This window comes from Symphalangus syndactylus, chromosome 7 (assembly GCF_028878055.3).
Source record: "Symphalangus syndactylus isolate Jambi chromosome 7, NHGRI_mSymSyn1-v2.1_pri, whole genome shotgun sequence".
NCBI lineage: Eukaryota > Metazoa > Chordata > Mammalia > Primates > Hylobatidae > Symphalangus > Symphalangus syndactylus.
Genome location: NC_072429.2, coordinates 137,753,248 through 137,771,086, shown reverse-complemented (window position 1 = coordinate 137,771,086; position 17,839 = coordinate 137,753,248). Strand labels below are relative to the sequence as shown.

Here is a 17,839-nt window from a genome sequence, read left to right as displayed (position 1 = left end):
CCTGTGTCTGTGGACACAGACATGTATGTGTCCACAGACACAGCATGTAGGGAGGCCCCATCTTCCTCATGCATGGGCAGTGACTGAGGGCGTCTCTGAATGCTGAGGGAGGTCCAGGTGCTATGAGTGATGGGCCCTGTTCCCACTACCTGGATGTGATCCTGGGTGAAATCCCAACTCAGAGAATGACTTTGAACAACTGGGCCATCATCTCCCAGCCTGCAGCTGTAAACTGAGAATCAGAATCTTACTGGAAGGTCCTACAGCCAAACAAAGTCCCTGCGGATCTGCAAGTCTGAGAACCAGGAACTCAGACGCCTCCCCACTTCCCTTCCTGTCTGTCTGGCCAGGCAGGGTCCACCTTCTCCAGTGGGGAAGTCAATATCATGTACATTCCTGAGGCAGCCCCCAGCCCCCAGGGTAGGATTGGGCTCCCCCACGGCTGGCTGTGCAGTTAAGGTGCAGTCAGCTGGTGATTAAGAGAAGAGCCCAGGAGAGCAGGTCCCAGGTGTGTCTCCCTCTGCCACTTAGTAGCCAGATGGCATGGAGTTAACCCCTTAGAGCCTGGTGCCCTCAGCTATAGTACGAGGATCAAAATACCTTTTTTTTTTTCTTTTTTTTTTTTTTGAGAAGAATCTCGCTCTGTCGCCCAGGCTGGAGTGCAGTGGTGTGATCTTGGCTCACTGCAAGCTCTGCCTCCCGGGTTCACGCCTGTAATACCTTCTTTATAGATTCTCGTGAGGAAGAAATTAGGCAATATGTGAAAAGAGTTGTGGTGAGCTTGTGTTAAGCTCTCAAAAGATATGTATTTTTATTAAATCTTAGAATCTTACATCAAATGAGATCCTAAGCGTAAGTGCTTTATTGAATCTGAGAAACACTATGAAAAAGTAAGCTAAACTTTATTTTGATAGGATGTAAGTCTAGGATAAATCAGTGGTTCTCAACTAAGAGAAATTTCACCCCCACCCCCCAGGGGACCTTGGGCAGTGTCTGGAGGCAATTTTGTTGTCACAACTGAGTGAGGGGTTGCTGCTGCCATCGAGTGGGTGGGGGCCAGGGAGGCTGCTCAGACTCCTACAAGGCTTGGGGCAGCTCCCACATGTGTGTTGTCTAGGATACGTCCTCCAGGAAAATCAACCAGGCCCTGTACTAACACTGGCGAAAGAGAGGTTTCTCCATGGAAATGGCTGTTGACAGTTTTCAAAGTTCTGCATTCCTTCAGCTTTTATGAAGTGCCTGCCGTGCTGCAGGGACCCGAGTGGGTGCTGAGGGACAGGGATTTGTCAGTGTTTCCTCACCAGGGACTTCACGAGGAAAACATGGGAAGTCTGGAGAGCTGGAAGACAGGTGGCTGTGAGTCAAGCAGATGGGGAGAGATGAGGAAGGAGGGGGTGATGTCAGTGACGTTTCCCAGAACCCTGTTGTGGAGGGAAGAAGAGGAAGAAAGAGGGGAAGTGGGAGATTGCTCAGGTCCCGGCTGGGGATATGCAGTCAGGAGAGGCTGTGTGTTGGTGGGGGTGGCGGGGTTCTGTGCTGACATGCAAGAGGCAGGAGGGAGCTCAGGTGCCCTGTTCATGACACAGAGGAAGATGGAAGAGCAGCTGGCCTGAGAGTACTCCGAGGACAGAGAGACTGAGGGATGGCATCTTGGTTCCCAGTGGGGGGGATTGAGCCTCCACAGAAGGGAATTAACAATTTTCATTTCTGAATTTGGAAGAGGAAAAGCAGCCCCAGGACTTGGTGGGGGTGGAGCAACAGGGAGCTGACGCCTCCCCAAGGTGAGGGGCTGGCTCCACAGGCCAGGCAGGAACCTGGGCCTTGTGGGAGAGAAGAGGATGTGCTACATCCCAGTCTATTCTGGCTGCTATGACAAAGCACTATAAGCTAAGCTGGGTGGCTTATACACAGCATTTACTCCTCACAGTTCTGCAGGCTGGGGGTCTGAGATCAGGGTCCTCATAGACACCATCCTTCCCTGTACTCTTACACGGTGGGAGGGGTAAACAAGCTCTCTGGGGTCTCTCTTATAAGGCCACAAATCCCATTCATGAACTTTCTGCCCTCATGACCTAATCACCCCCCACCAAAGCCCCATCTTCTGTTACCATCACCTTGGTGTGAAGATTTCAACATATGGATTTAGGAAGACAGAAACATTCAGACCATGGCATCCTGGCATCTGGGACAGGGCACCAAGCAGGATAAGGTATATCCATTTGTCCTGGCCAAGGAGGGATGCAGCAGGGAGCAGCGAAGCTGGGAGTCTCTCCATATTTGATCCCGGGGTCGTGACCATTTAGCGTTTACTGTGGATGTCATCAGTCGTGGTGGTGGAGAGATGGAAGCAGACACACCGTAGGGATGGATTTGAAGGTGCTGATGTTGGAGCCTCAGGGGTCATGACGATGGTCTAGGTCACACTGAGGCCCTGACCTAAGGAGAAAGCAGTGAAGGCAGGCCAAGAAGGTGGATGGTGGAAATATTTAGGAAGTCAAATTGGCAGGGCTTGATCACTGGTGGGTTGTGTGGGCTCATTTTGCTGGCTCCCTGCTCTCATCGCCAAGCCTGGTGTGTTTGTCTCCATTTTTCTCCAGGGATGTGTTCCCCCAAGGTTTACCTGATGAGTATGCCTTTGTCACAACCTTCCGGTTCAGGAAAACCTCTCGGAAGGAAGACTGGTATATCTGGCAGGTCATCGACCAGTACGGCATCCCACAGGTAAGGGCAGCAGTGCCTTATCTCAGTGGTCCTGAGCTTTCTGTTCCCCTCTCACAGTGGATGGCACCACCCACCATGTTTTCTCCAGGGCTCTTATCCCTGGGCCTAGAGAGATTGAGAGCCTGGTGTATGGAGGCTCAGAGGACCTGCAGGGGGGATGTCATGAGACCCAAGAGGTCCAGCTTCTTGTCCTAATGATAATGTAGTACCAGGCCTTCTGATGGGGGTAAAGAAGACTGAGTTCCTGTCCTCTGAGACACTTGGTCTAGCCAAGGACATGGACGCCAACTCTGCTGTCCTGAGACACCTGCTATATTGGCAGCATGAGTGACCCAGCTTCATGATGTCATGGAGGGCACTGGCTCAGGGTCACATAGACCTGGTTCGGGTCTCATGTCTACTCCTTCATTGGTGTGGGTCCTGGGATGGGTTACTTTATCTTTCTGAGTCTTGGTTTTCTTAGCTGTAAAATGGAAAATAGAGTACCTACCATGAACTGTTGGTGGGAGAATCAGATGGAATATTGGTCTGTAAAGCATCTAGAACAGTGCCTGATATGTAATAAAATCTCATCAGAGAAGTTCCCTTCAGTGTTCTTCTGAATGAAGCTCTGGGTCCTGTCTTTACTCACCTCTGGTGTGTTTCAGCTTTCAGTTCCCATGAAGGTAGGACAGCTCTCCACCAGCACACAGTCCGGTGAGGAAAGAGAAATCTGAAATTCAAAGCCATCAACACCATCTGTTGGTTTGAGATAAAACAACACTACTGTTTGTTCTCTGCCAAATCCAAATCCCCTTGTTCTCAAGTCATAGACAAACCATTTCTTTCTCCTCTCCTAGAAAAATTAACTGGATGAAGATATTACTCACTTTCAGCTGGGAGATACTGACTAAACTTTCACTAGGGGCTAAAATAAAACAAAAGCTTGCTCAAGCAATTGGACTCCAGCAATCACACTCATGGCCTGCCATCTGAGAGGGCAAGACATTCTTAAACAGTGAGCTCACCCTCCCAGGTTGAGACTGGGCCCTGACTTCAGATGCATTTGCTTATCAACATGTACATGCTCTTAGTAGGAGCTGGGGATTGTTTGGAGGGCTTTACAAATACTAATTCATTTAGTCTTCATAATAACTCTGAATATTTTCTACTGTTAGCATCATAGATATGAGGAAACTGAGCCACAGAGAGGCTAAGAAATTTGCTTACCTTTTTACAGGTAATAAGAGCAGCGGTTGAGATTTGAACCCAGTCATTCAGGTTCCCACATCTGTGCTTTTAACCACAGGCTCAGCTGGCTTGTGTTCCAAGCCTGTCCTGATCAATTAGTCCTTTTGAATGGTTTTTCCATAACATCCCTGGTCATACTGAGATGCAGAGACATTTTCAAACTTAACTGCTGAGAGGCTTGATTTTGTAAGTGTGGGAGGCTGAATGGAGGAGTCGGGATTCTTCTCCAGAGGCCACTTTTCTGGAGAAGTCCGTTGCATTCCCATCCAACTCCATCTCCAATTGCACAGGTCTTGCTTCTCCATTTTCTCAGGGTCTGGTGCAGTGGGACTGGGCACCTGACATTACATTCTTGTGGGTGAGTCTGCACCGCCCCCTCAGTCTGGGATCTCTTCCTTCATGGCATTTGCAGAGCTGTCTGTGCCCTGTCTGCCATGTGTGCATCTTCCCCTCCTTCTGTCAAAATGAGTAATGGGATGAAATACCACAGAGCCATGCAGAGATGAAGTCTGTCTTGAGATTTGAGATTCCTGTGTGAAGAGGCACACAGAAATTTACCCGTGTTAATCAAGGCTTGGTTGAATGCCCGGAACCAGAAGTGCCAATGATGCTCACTTCCATGCCCTGGGGAAATACTGGCTAGACACAGGAAAGTTGGATAAAGACCTATAAAGAAGATGAACTGTGAGCAGAGTGGTATCGGTTGCATGCCCATGCACTCTGTCAGTCATTGTAGATCTACAGATAGAGAAATTCATCTATAGATATATATGTGCATGCTTTCATTTGCCATTTACAACAGCCCTTAAAAGCTGGCATTTTCCCCGTTTGTCTTTGGGTAAACTGAGGCTGGGTTTCAACAAGTCTTGTAGGCCAGTGTAGGGACTTTTTGTTTGAGAAGAGACTCTGTGGAGTTGCACAGGCCCAGAAATAGGAGGACAAATTAGGAGAACATAGTAGTGATCCAGGCAAGTGTGGATGCTGGCAGTTATACTGAGATCAGGAGAAACAATCAGGTTATAGATTAATTTTGAAAATAGAACCAGTAGGATTTGCTGATGGAGCTGACATATAAAGTGCCTTCCCCAGGGCCACCCAGCTAATATTGGTAGACACAAGACATCGGACTGCTGGGTGCCCTCCCTTGCTCTATATCATGCTAGAGGCAGAAACAATGGGAAAGTTATGTCCCCAGGAAGCTCTGAAGGTTCAGGGACACAGTGCTCGAACATGTGAAATAGAAGACCATGTTTAATCATGGAAGTATTAGCTTTATGTGTATTAGAAGTATTAGATCATTAGACAGGGTTTCGTAGTTTTCTATTTTATGCCCTACTCATAGCATAAAATAGATGATGCAATTAAAATAAATCCTAGTCTTCCTTGGTTGTACTGAAGCCATGTGGAGCACAGAAAAAAGAGACCAGAAGACCCAGGTTGTGTTGAATACGTAGCTGATCCCCCTGCACTACATGAGCACCTTCCTTTAACTACAGAGACTCTTATTCATTTGTTCATTCCTTCACGCATTCAGTACCTTTTTATTGAGTGCCACTGTGTACCATGTGTTTTTCTAGCCACTGGGGTTACAGAAATGAAGAGAGAAAGTGCCTGTTTAAAAGGATGGACATGAAAGACAAAAAGGTGAACAAAAGACATGGATAAGATAATTTCATATACTGATGCTGTGCTGTGAAAAAAGTCAATAAATGGTTGGGCACAGTGGCTCATGCCTGTAATCCTAGCACTGTGAGAGGCCAAGGCAGGCAGATCACCTGAGGTCAGGAGTTCGAGACCAGCCTGGCCAACATGGTGAAACCCCATCTGTACTAAAAATACAAAAATTAGCTGGGCATGGTGGTGTGCACCTGTAGTCCCAGCTACTCAGGAGGCTGAAGCAGGAGAATTGCTTGAACCTGGGAGGTTGAGGTTGCAGTGAGCTGAGATCACCCCTCTTCACTCCAGCCTGGATGACAGAAAGAAAAAGAAAAAAGAAAAGAGTCAATAAATCACATCTTGGGATGTGAGAACAGATGGCCAGGCTAAAATCCAAGAGTATGTGTTTATCAGGGAAGGTTTCACTGCTGTGATGCCTGTGAACTTACTTGCTTAATTCATTATTGCAAATATTTAGAACAGTGCCTGGCAAATAATAAATACTATATAAATGTTATATATATATAATAATTCTCATAATAATCCTCATGACAATTCATTTAATTAAATTTTCATGGATAAATTTATATAATCCTCTTCACAGATAGGCACTACTATTGGTCCCATATTACAAGTGAAGAAGCTGTAGAGAGGTTAAATAACTTACCTAAGGTCACACAGCTAAAAAGTGATTCATTGGTTTAAATGTAGGCTGGCAAGGGACAGCCCCCACTGGACCCACATTTTTGACGAGTGCTGTAGCAAAGTAACTGGGGTTAAGGGAGCTGATGCAGTTAAGGGATAAGGGTTAAGGAAAGCAACAAGAAATGCCAAGGCATCCCAGGATCAGCCACAGGAGGAAGCTACCACCTGGGCCTGGGTGGGCAGGGGAACGGGGAGGAGATGGTGAGTTCTAGTCACAGAGGAGGATATATGTCCAAACAACTGGGGCACATGGAGGGACAAAGCCACTCAAGAGCCACAGGGAAGCCAGGAGGGGTGGGAGGAAAAAATGCCCCATCTCTCTCTTCCCGCTCATTGGTCTGCATTCCAATGGACTTCCCAGGGGCCAAGCTCAGCTAGAAGCCAAAGGGCCCAGGATCCGAGATGAAGAAGTCCTGAAAGGTCAGATCCTGGGAGCAGGGAGCCCCAGGGAAGGGCAACACGTGAATATTAGAGCAGATGAAGACTAACCTTCCAGAGATGGAACAAGGAAATACTTATTCTTTCATTCACTCAATGGATACTCATGTTCTGTGCCTTCTATTCTGTTCATACTTTTGTGCACTGATTGTGTATCTGTTGCCCACTGTTGTGTTCCTGACACATAGCATGTTGCCTGCTGGGCACACAGGATGTTTGGTGAATATTCTGGAGGGATGACAAAATGAGTACATGGATGAGAACATACTCATTTATTCATTATTAAAAAACAATCAGGCTGGGCATGGTGACTCACAGCAGTAATCCTAGCACTTTGAGAGGCCAAGGTAGGCAGATCATTTTAGGGTCAGGAGTTTGAGACCAGCCTGGCCAAAATAGTGAAACCCTGTCTCTACTAAAATCAATAAAATTAGCTGCGTGTGGTGGTGCACACCTGTAATCCCAGCTACTCGGGAGGCTGAGGCAGGAGAATAGAATTGCTTGAATCTGGGAGGCAGAGGTTGCAGTGAGCTGAGATCACACCACTGCACTCCAGCCTGGGCATCAGAGTGAGACTCCATCTCAAAAAACAAAACAAAACAAAAAAAGGGAAGTAAAACAGTAAAATCTTCTCCAGAATTTGCCCATTACAAAATGCCTGTGCATTTTGCAAAGGCTACCCCAATGACCCAGACGAATCAGACCCCTGCTATCAAGAAACATTATTTTATGGGAGCCCCAGCTTTATCCTCAAATGAGAGACAGTGTAGGGTAATAGACCAGGCCAGAAGAGATGTTTGGTTTAACCAGCTTACGGTTTTAAAGGACACTGAAACTAGTTAGGATTTCTGGCTGGTCTCACAACTCAAGCTCCTCTGTGCACGAATTGTCTTGGAGTCCCGCCAAAGCTCTCTTACCTGCATAGCCCTTCCAGACAGTTGAGGCTGTGACCCCTGCGTTAATGTATGAGTGCAATTATTCCATTTAATACCGGGTTTAGAACAACCTGCAAGGTAGACATCAGTAACACCATTGTGCGAGGAGGAACCCGAGGCTCTCAGAGGTGTGAAGGAATTGGTCCAAGGTCAGAAGGCAGGTGACCAGCTGGTAAGAGTCACAGCCAGGATTGACTCAGGATTGCCAGGTCTGACTCTGAACTCCCATTTCCCATTCTCTTCTTTTCCCTTGGCCCCAAGAAGCTCAAGGAGTCTCTGGTCCTTCCCTCCCCAGGTCTCCATCCGGCTGGATGGTGAAAACAAGGCAGTGGAGTACAACGCTGTGGGTGCCATGAAAGATGCTGTCAGGGTGGTCTTCCGAGGTTCCCGGGTCAATGACCTCTTTGACCGGGACTGGCACAAGATCGCCCTGAGCATCCAGGCCCAGAACGCCTCCCTGTACATTGACTGTGCGCTGGTGCAAACACTACCCATGGAAGAACGGGAGAACATTGATATCCAGGGCAAGACTGTGATTGGCAAGCGCCTCTACGACAGTGTGCCCATTGACGTGAGTACCAGGGGGCCTTCTGCAGCCCAGGTTCCAGGCCACCGGGGAGAAGCCTTGGGAACTAAGTGCCCTCAGTGTTCTCCACACCTGCATGAACCGTGTACCAAATCATCACCTTGGACCGTCTTAGAAGGAAAGATCCTGACTCAGAAAACTGCTATATTGGAACCGCAATTCACCATCACCCATGTATTAACTCATTCAGTTATTCAACCATTCCATCAATCATTCATCATATATACATTGAGCACCTACTATGTGCCAGGCACTGTGCTCAGCACTGGGGACACCAGTACCCACAAAAGAGAGCAAGACTGAAATGGCTCTGGCTGCATAAATAATTTTAGAGAAAGGTAGCTCCTAGGTCTGCAAAGATCACACACACAAATAACATACATATATGTACATATGTATATGAATGTATATATGCATGTAGGTGGATAGATATAGTTTCTGATAAATTTAAATACAGATTTTTTCCTTCTTCCTTGATTGTAAAAAAAATTGGGAAATATGTGGAAAATAAACAACAATCATCCTCATTGCACCAACTAGGGATAACAACTGGTAATAACTGAACATTTATCCTTCCATCCTGAATCAATGTTCTTTCCTTCTTTTATTTTTTCTCTTCGCTCCTTACTTCATTTCTCTTCTGTTTTTTTTTATTCCTTTAATTTTTCTTTCTTCCCTCTAGCAATACATACCCAATATGTAGCCACAAAGATGCATACACCATAAGTATGTACGTAATACAATACACACAGACACCTTGCAAGTGAGCCACATGTTCCGTCTTCAAGCTGAAGTCAACCTTAGCTCCCATGCCCAAGAGCATCCCCCACTGCCTGAGAAATAACAGGAAACATGATGTGGGGAAAGCTCTTTCCAAAACCATTTTAGATATCCATGTATACATAAGCATAAGCAAATATAGTACCATTAGGCATAGGATAGATTCTTGGAAGTTTATGTAAATAATGGACTACATCTGGCCTTTTTTTGTTTTCTTTACTCAAAATTATGTGTCTAAGCTTTAATTTTTTTTAGCTAAAGCATAATACTTTGTTATATATTCATTTATACATCATTCATTCTCCTGTTAGTGGTGTTTACATAGTTTCTAATGTATTACTATCATAATTAGCAAGCCTTGGACTTTGAAAAGGGGGGGTACATCTCCATGCACTTTACTTATGAGGAAAATGTGAGCAACAGCTGCCCTTTAAGCTTGAGATAGAGATGAATTGAGAGCATTTTTTGGAGGTATGTACCCTCAAGTTTAATGATTGGGCTGTGGGGTACACAATTTTTAACTTTCCCACGTATTTCAAATTGCTCTAGAAAGTGACCTTTATGTGTGTGTGTGTGTGTGTGTGTGTATGTTGTGTGTATATATATAAATTATATATAATATATAAACATTAAACGTTATGTATATAAACATATACATACATTATAGATATAAATTATATAGATAATGTTTATTTAATTTATATCTATATAATTGTATATAATATACCATTATATATAACTATAATATATAAACATTATATATAATACATATAAACATTATATATAGATCTATATATATTATATCTATATAATGGTACATTATATAGATATAAATTATATGTGTATAATGTTTTGTTGCTTTGCCAGTCTGCTGGGCATACAGGGTTATATTGTGGTTTTCATCTGTGTTTGCCTGATTACCATTGAGACTGGAAATCCTTCCCTATTTTTACTGATGGTTCCCACGTCCCCCTTTGGTGATGCTAGGCCATATCCTTTGCCTGTTTTACTACTATGCTAGTTTTCTTTACTGAATGATTTCTAGATAATCTTTACATATTTTGTACAGTAATTGCTTATTTGTTATACATGCTGCAAAATTGTTTCCTGGTCTGTCAAACATAAACCATAAGAAAAAATGAGTAAGTTAGCAAACATAAAATTTTAGGAAGTGGCATTCCTGCAAAAGACATCATAAACAAGTTTATAGACTTTGTCTTAACTTGCTTTGTTAACAGAACGATAAATCATCAACAACCCTGTGCATACCGATTTTTAAAAATTAAGCTGAGAGTGATTTGGTCAGAGATAGTAGGGAGAGGAGAGATTGGACCTTGCAGATGTGGGAGGACAGACACACACAAACTGCAGCTTACATGCCAGCCACTGCCAGCCAGCTGCAACACCATCGCCCATTCACACACTGGTTATGTTTTCCAGGCTTTGTTTATCTGTTAGTTTGTTTAATCTCTGAAATGGGAATCACACCTTGTTTGTTTTTATATGCAGTTGCTGAGGGGATGAAATAATAGGTGTGGAACCAAGTTAAGCAAAAAATAGTAAAATCAAAGTAAAGCTATAAGATCATTATTCAGCCTGCTACTAATTCTAGCTACTTGTACAAAGACTCTGTGCCAGGCATTGCACCAAAGTGCTCCTTTACCCCATTTCTGACCAAAATCTTTACAACTTTAGAAAGTAAATAGAGTGGACATCCTCATTTCACAGATGGAGAGAGATGCTCCTGGAGAATTTGAGGACTCTTCTGAGATCACACAGCCAAAAAATGGCAGTTGGGATTTCCACTCACACAGCCCGTCTTCCAGGTCCGTTTGCAAACCTCTCCCTGCCTAAGATAACAGACATCAAAGGGCTGGACAAGATGGAGCTATGGGGTATTCATGACGCAATAAGGATCACTGTTATCTCCCTCAGAGTGTGCATCACGGTCACAAACACAACCCCTCTTAATCCTAAATTCAGGCCAGGTGGGTGGATGCTCCTCACATTGTATAGGTGGGGAGACTCCAACTGCAAAGTATCAGGTGACTTGTTTAAGTTCCCTGCCTTGGGCAGCCAGGCTAGGACTCTGGCTCTGTGAGCTCCATGGTTCTACTGTCAGCCCCTGAATAACAGTCCCTGAAACAGATACCCTCTGAGCTGTAATGAACCCAGAGAGCATCTTATCCAGCCCCTCATTTACTCTACAGACAAGGGTACAGAGGCTCAGAGGGAATAACGAACATGTCCAAAGATATAGAGCAAGATTAGATCCTTCTAACCCTGGTTCCAAACATACAACAATGAGATTTCCATTATATTTCTATTTGAGGTAGTGGGAGACTATATTTGACTTAAAAGTCTCCTAAAAACAAGAGCCAACTTTAGCAAATAGCCCACATCCCTAAAAATGCCTGTCCTAGCCTTTGAGTTAAACAAAATTGTTTTGGAGTCCAGGCTTCCCTATAGCCTCTCTGGTGCTGTTTCCTCAGCTGTAACATGAGAAAAATGAGCACTCCCTCCACAGGGTTGTTGTGTGATTAAACGCTGTATCATATGTGAAGTGCTTATAAAACTTCCTGGAATACTGCCAGCTTTCAATAAATGCTAGTCATCATGAACATCATCACCACCATCTTCATCACATTATCATGGTGGTGGTGTCAGGTTTTGAAAACAGGAAGAGGATTAGCTTCCTGGTACTCTCCAAGGTACCCATTTGTATTATATGGTCGACCCCTAAACAGGGGATTGGAAATCAGACCTGAGTTTCCTTCTGGACACATCCCTACCACATACAACACCCTAGTATAGCAGAAGTGGTTGGTTCCCCACCTATATCCCCCTGGGTCCTCATCATTTCAGTGCACACCAGCTGTGCTGCCAATTGCCTGCACCTGTCTTGCCTGAGGGCTTTCCCTCTCCACCAGAGACAGTGCTATCCATTATCAAGCAGGCATCAATACCCACAGGAGCAGCCCTCCACCAAGGACTGGTGGCAGTTGGAGTATCAATACCTCAGCTCCCTCACCATTTGGCATCCTAACTCTGAGTCACATATTCTTGATCCAGAGTTCCCCAACACGTGTAAACTGCAGATGCTCACAGTGGTAACACCCTTGATAACAGCCCTTTACTGGCTAACTTCCTTTCCCTAACTCACTTTCCAGCTCTGCTACCAGTGCTCCCAAATTAAATAAAGATGTTACTTTTTGAATAGACGTTTCTAGGTCTACTAAACTAGACTAAAACACCCAGGCCAGTGGCCTCACCTCTCTGCACCTTCACTTCCTCATCTATAGAAAGGACACAGTGGAAACTCACACCTGTCAGAGCTATTGTGAGGATTAAGTGAGATCACTAGTATGTAAACACAGCACCTAACAGTGCCTGGCACATGGGGAGTTCTCAGCTGGATTAGAGGCAATAGAGAATAATGAAGAGTGTCCATGGGTGTATTACACCCATTGACTATTCCATGTTGCATTTTTATATTAAAACGAAGTATCAAGAAAATATATAGGAGAATCAATACATCTCTACCTCTTAGTAAATCTTCCAGAAGCATCAGCTGTGGTACTTGTAGCCACATGGTTTGGGGCATCCTACACATTCTACACTGAAGCTTCACCTGTGGCTGACACTGTGCTGTCATGGGCTCTGTTTCCCTTGGTCCCCACCACAGCCCTGTGAGTCCATCTCACAGAAAGGAAAACTGAGGTTCAGTTTTCCTAACTTGACCAGCTGATATGAGAGAAAAGTAGAGCTGAGGCTCAGACTGGGCCATGCTGAATGCAGCCTTCCAGCTGTCTGCTCCCTAATTGGTTTCCACACTGCAGCCAGCAAAGGGTCTCTAAGCTGCTGATGGGTGGGACATGGAGGGAAGCTGGGATCCAGGGAGCCAAGCAGACCCATGCAGCAGTTCAACCCATAATTGCTGAGGGCAGAAACCTGAGCAGGACTTCCAGACAGGAGTGGGAGAGCACAGTGATGTCAGGAGGTGAAATCCCAGGGTGTGGGGCAGGGAGGAAAGGAAGAGAAGGATTGAGTGGCTGGGGTGATGCTGGGATTTCAGGCCATCGGAAAGGGGCCCCTCTTGGCTCAGAGGACCTCTCACCTCACCTGAGAACGCCTCTGTCCAGATCCCAAGCCAGTGTGCTCTGTCCCTGGCCTGCCTCCTGTCTCCTTCTTCTCCTTCCCTGTCGCTGCGGCCTTGCCAGGCAGTCCCAGCTGCTGCAAGTATGTTTGATAATGAAGAAAGCAGGGCTGTCTCTGAAAGTAGGCTTTGTTCAAAACCACAATTTTTCATTTTGTCATTTTCTCCTGTTTCTGGGCTGGTGTCTCTACAGGAAATAAAACAGACGGATGAATGGTATTGTTATTGTTTCTGCTGAACAAAGTCAGTGGGGGGAGGGGCTACACTTCGAGGGGCACTTCAGTGTGCAGAGGGACTCCCGAGTCCAACATGGGCCTGAGAAGGGAGCAGAGGAGTTGTAAGTCCAGGGCACTTTGCATCAGTGTTCAATGCAATAAGCGTTCCCCCCTCCACTGACTGAGCTCAAGCTCCATTTGATAAATGCCTATCCATTCATCTACTCATCCACCTAGCCATCGATTCTATGACACTTTTATGAGTCGGACTGCTCCAGCGAAGGACAGGAGACAGGAGACCTTGCCCTCGTGGTCTATGTTCTATTAGGGATGTTTAAAAAACTGAGCTAAGAAACAGAATCATTCATTGTGGAAAGTGCTGTTAGGACCACATTCAGAATGTTGTGCTAGAGTGACAGGGAGGTCCTGTGTGTGGACAGGCGACTGAGGAGCCAGCGCAGGAGGGGTGGCAGGAGGAAACCAATGTGGCTGAAGGAAAGGGAGCGATGAGCATGGCAGACTAGGGGTGAGCTTGAACCATGTCCTGCAGGGCCTGGGGAGAGCGAGAGATTGTCGACAGCTCTGATACATTAGCAAGAGTTCGGCTTTCGTGCTTCAGAAGGCAGCACTGCCTGGGATTTGGTCCTTGCTCTCAGAAGTCCTGGAGCCTGGGAGGAAGATGGACATACAGACGTCTAATTATCCTACAGTCTGCTGTGTCTGATGTTAGCTGTCTGTGCAATGTATTAGTCTGTTCTTATGCTGCTAATAAAGACATACCCAAGACTGGGTAATTTATAAAGGCAAGAGATTTAATTGACTCAGTTCCAAATGGCTGGGGAGGCTTCACAATCATGGTGGAAGGTGAATGAGGAGCAAAGTCACATCTTACATGGCAGCAGGCAAGAGAAAGCATGTGCAAGGGAGCTCCCATTTATAGAACCATCAGATCTCCTGACACTTATTTACTATCATGAGAACAGTATGGGGATTCAATTATCTCCACCTGGCCCCACCCTTGACACATGGGGATTATTACAATTCAAGGTGAGATTTGGGTGGGGACACAGCCAAACCATATCATGCAAGATGCACATATGGCAGAGAAGAGGGCCTGATGAATTCTTGGCTGTAGAGGGAGGTATATCAGTTACACCTGTGGCTGTGTAACCAGTTATCCGATCTCCCCCAGCAAAAGCAGATTAAAACAACAAACATGTACTGTCTCATAGATTCCATGGATGAGGAATCTGAGAGTGGCTTAGCTGAGTGGTTCACTCAAGGTCTTTCATTGGGCTGCCCTCAAGCTGCTGGCCAAAGCTATAGTCATCTCAAAGCTCAAATAAGGCTGAAAAGCCACCTCCAAGCTCACTAGGGGCTGTTGGAAGCTTCTTGTGAGCTGTGGAATGGAGGACCTCAGTTCCTTGCTAGTTAATGTTTGCAGCCACCCTAATTCCTTTCCACCTGTGCCTGTCCACTGAGTAGCTCACAACATGCTAGCTTCTGTGCCCCATGGTGAGTGATGAGAGAGAGTGGGACAGACAGACAGAAAGAGAACACACTCAAGACAGCAGCCAGTCTTCTTATGACCTGAACTCAGAAGTGACATGCCATCACTTCACACCAGGGGAGGGGAATTAAGTTCCCAATCTGTGGATGTACTTGAAAAACAGCCACAAAAGGGGATGCGTGGGTATGGCTCTGGGTGGTGACTGGGGAGATTGCTCATTGCTCAAGGGCTTTCCTAGAAGAGGCACCATGTGCCAAGGTGTGAATGTGCAGGTGTGGTTTGCCGTGCGGTTAGATGCTGCAGAATGCAAGTGCAGAGTGAAGAGAGGGACACCTGGGGAGCCAGGCAGAGCCAGGCCCTTGGAGGTGGGGTGTCTCACAAAAGGGCCTGGGCTTTGTCTGTAGACTCTGTGTGTGTGAATGTGTTCATGCATGTGGATGTTTTAGCACCACAGCCCCTTTAAATTTTAGGTTTTTTATGTGTTATGTCTTTAAGGGGCTGTCATATTAAAGGTGGCAATAGAAGTAAGTTTTCATTTTAAAAGTTCACTGAAACAACTGGAAATGACTGGAGAGGTTGAAAATAGGGATATGTGGAACTTGGAGGCCTTTGCAATAGCATCATTAAGGATCTTGTTCAATGCAGTGTTGGTGACATGGAGAGAGGATGATGGTGTGCCCCTGTGTGCAGAGCAGAGGGCAGAGGCCTTAGCACCTTCAGCATAGAACAAAATGCTGGACTTTAACATGTGTCCTGAAGCCCCTTGCATGGGAGCTCTCCCTTAGAGAAGGAAGGGGTTGTATTAGTCTGTTCTCACACTGCTAATAAAGACATAACACAAGACTGTGTAATTTATAAAGGAAAGAGATTTAATTGACTCATGGTTCCATATGGCTGGGGAGGCCTCACAGTCACGGCAGAAGAACAAGAGACATCTTACTTGGTGGCAGTCAAGACAAAATGAGAGCCAAGCAAAAGGGGAAACCCCTTATAAAACCATCAGATCTCATGACACTTATTCACCACCATGAGAACAGTATGGGGGGAACCCTCTCCATGATTCAACTATCTCCCACCGGGTCCCTCCCAGAATACGTGGGAATTATGGGAGCTACAATTCAAGATGAGATTTGGGTGGGGACACAGCCAAGCCAGATCACGGGTGTGAGGAGATGATGCTTAGCTCCTTGTGAAAATCCAGGGTGGAGCCCAGGATAGGAGTGTCCCAGGGGTGGACTCAGGAAGACCCCCAAGAGGAAGTGGAACCAGATACCAGCACGGGGCCTGTCTGAAACCATGGAGGTTTCTGGGTTCCAAAGTCCCTACAACTGATCCTCTCTCCTTGCTTTCCTTTCCAGTTTGACCTACAGCGGATTGTGATCTATTGTGACTCGAGACATGCAGAACTGGAGACTTGTTGTGATATCCCCTCGGGTCCGGTGAGCAGACTCTTGCACAGAGAGGATGGGAGGAAATGGGTTTGTGGCCTCCAGAGGGAAGGGGAATCCAGAGCTTAGGGATGGGTGGTTGGGGGTCAGGGAGACATCCACCGTCAGAATATGGCCTGAGAGGGAGCTTAGGGTGTGGGCTGGGGAAGCCAAGCCATGCAGGTTTCTCCAGGGCTACTGTGGTCTGTGCCTTAGTCAGTGTAACCCCAGTGCTGCTAGCTGAGTGATGAAGCCTTGTGCTAGGGGATGTAGGAGGCAGGGGCTGGGAGAGTGTTTCTAAGGAGGGGATGACTGTCCGTGCCACCAGCGCCCAGAGGAGGGAGAGGCCGCAGTGTCCCGGGCTGGTCAGCAAGACAGGGAGGTCAGGACATGGATGGCCCAAGAGACTAGGGTTTGCCCCTTCAATCCCTCTGTCCAGGCTCTGCTCTGTTCTCGGACCTCAGCCTCTGCCCCGTTTCAGGCCTCTCCCTTTCCAGCCCTCTTTGCCAAGCCCTGGTCACAAGGCTTGCTTGAAAGACGTGAATGATAATGGAGGCTGCTTCCCGGGCTGCAGGGTGAGATCCACGCAATGCCTGGTTAGCCTCATCCCCAGGACCCAGTTCCAACTCAGCCAGCACACCCGGCTCAGGGCTCTTGTGGGCTGCAGATAGACAGCAGGTGCTGGGAATGTGGAGCCAGATGGACCTGGTTGTGGAGTCAGAGGGTGAGGGAAGAAGAGAATGGGATGAAGAAGGAAAAGGAGGAGGTGAGAATAAGGACAGCAGGAACTGTTGAGCACTTGCGAGGTGCGAGACGGTGGGTGGTTCACCCAGATTGCTGAGCCAGCCAGTGAAATGGCTGAGCCTGGGCTGGCCAGGCCTTCTGCCCCGAGGCCTCGGGAGAGACATCCTCAGCGTTTTCTCAACCTTTGTCTGCCTGGTTCCCAGGAAGCACCCGACACTGTGCTTCTGCCAGGGAGTGCCTGCTGAGTGAAGAGCCAGGTTCTGACCTCCTGGGCTTTCCTTCCAGTGCCAGGTGACCGTGGTGACAGAGCCTCCACCTCCACTCCCACCCCAGCGGCCTCCAACCCCAGGCAGTGAACAGATTGGGCTTTTGAAGACCATCAACTGCTCCTGCCCAGCTGGAGAGAAGGTAATGTCTGCAGTCCACCCTCAGCCCCCAGCCCTCAGCCCCAGCAGAATCCTGGGTGGTGCAGTGGGAGTTTCCCATCATGCATGTGGCCTTTCAGGGCAGGGGGGCACCAGGAGGCCCTTGGCTGTCAGCTCACATCACCCTGTGTTGTGCCTTGGACCTCTTGCTTCTTGTGCACACTGGAAGGGGAGATCTGCACACTAGGCCCTGATGAATGCTTTCTAGAAGCAGAATGTACGTTCCCCGGGCTTCCCAGGTTACTCCTTTATGATGTCCACTCAGGGGTGACTGAGTCAAATGAGATGCTGTTTGAGAATAAGACTCAGAA

The 17,839-nt window shown here is 46.8% G+C and overlaps 1 protein-coding gene across 4 annotated transcripts in view; it reads left to right on the top strand.

The window, feature by feature from the left end:
- Positions 1–17,839, top strand: part of COL22A1 (collagen type XXII alpha 1 chain) — a 327,237-nt gene that overhangs the window by 87,873 nt on the left and 221,525 nt on the right. For all 4 annotated transcript variants that reach the window (XM_063643570.1, XM_063643569.1, XM_055287347.2 and 1 more), the window contains 4 exons: positions 2,598–2,721; positions 7,981–8,256; positions 16,291–16,371; positions 17,389–17,511. In XM_063643570.1, the coding sequence (XP_063499640.1) occupies positions 2,598–2,721; positions 7,981–8,256; positions 16,291–16,371; positions 17,389–17,511 (604 nt within the window). The remainder of the gene's footprint in view (positions 1–2,597; positions 2,722–7,980; positions 8,257–16,290; positions 16,372–17,388; positions 17,512–17,839) is intronic.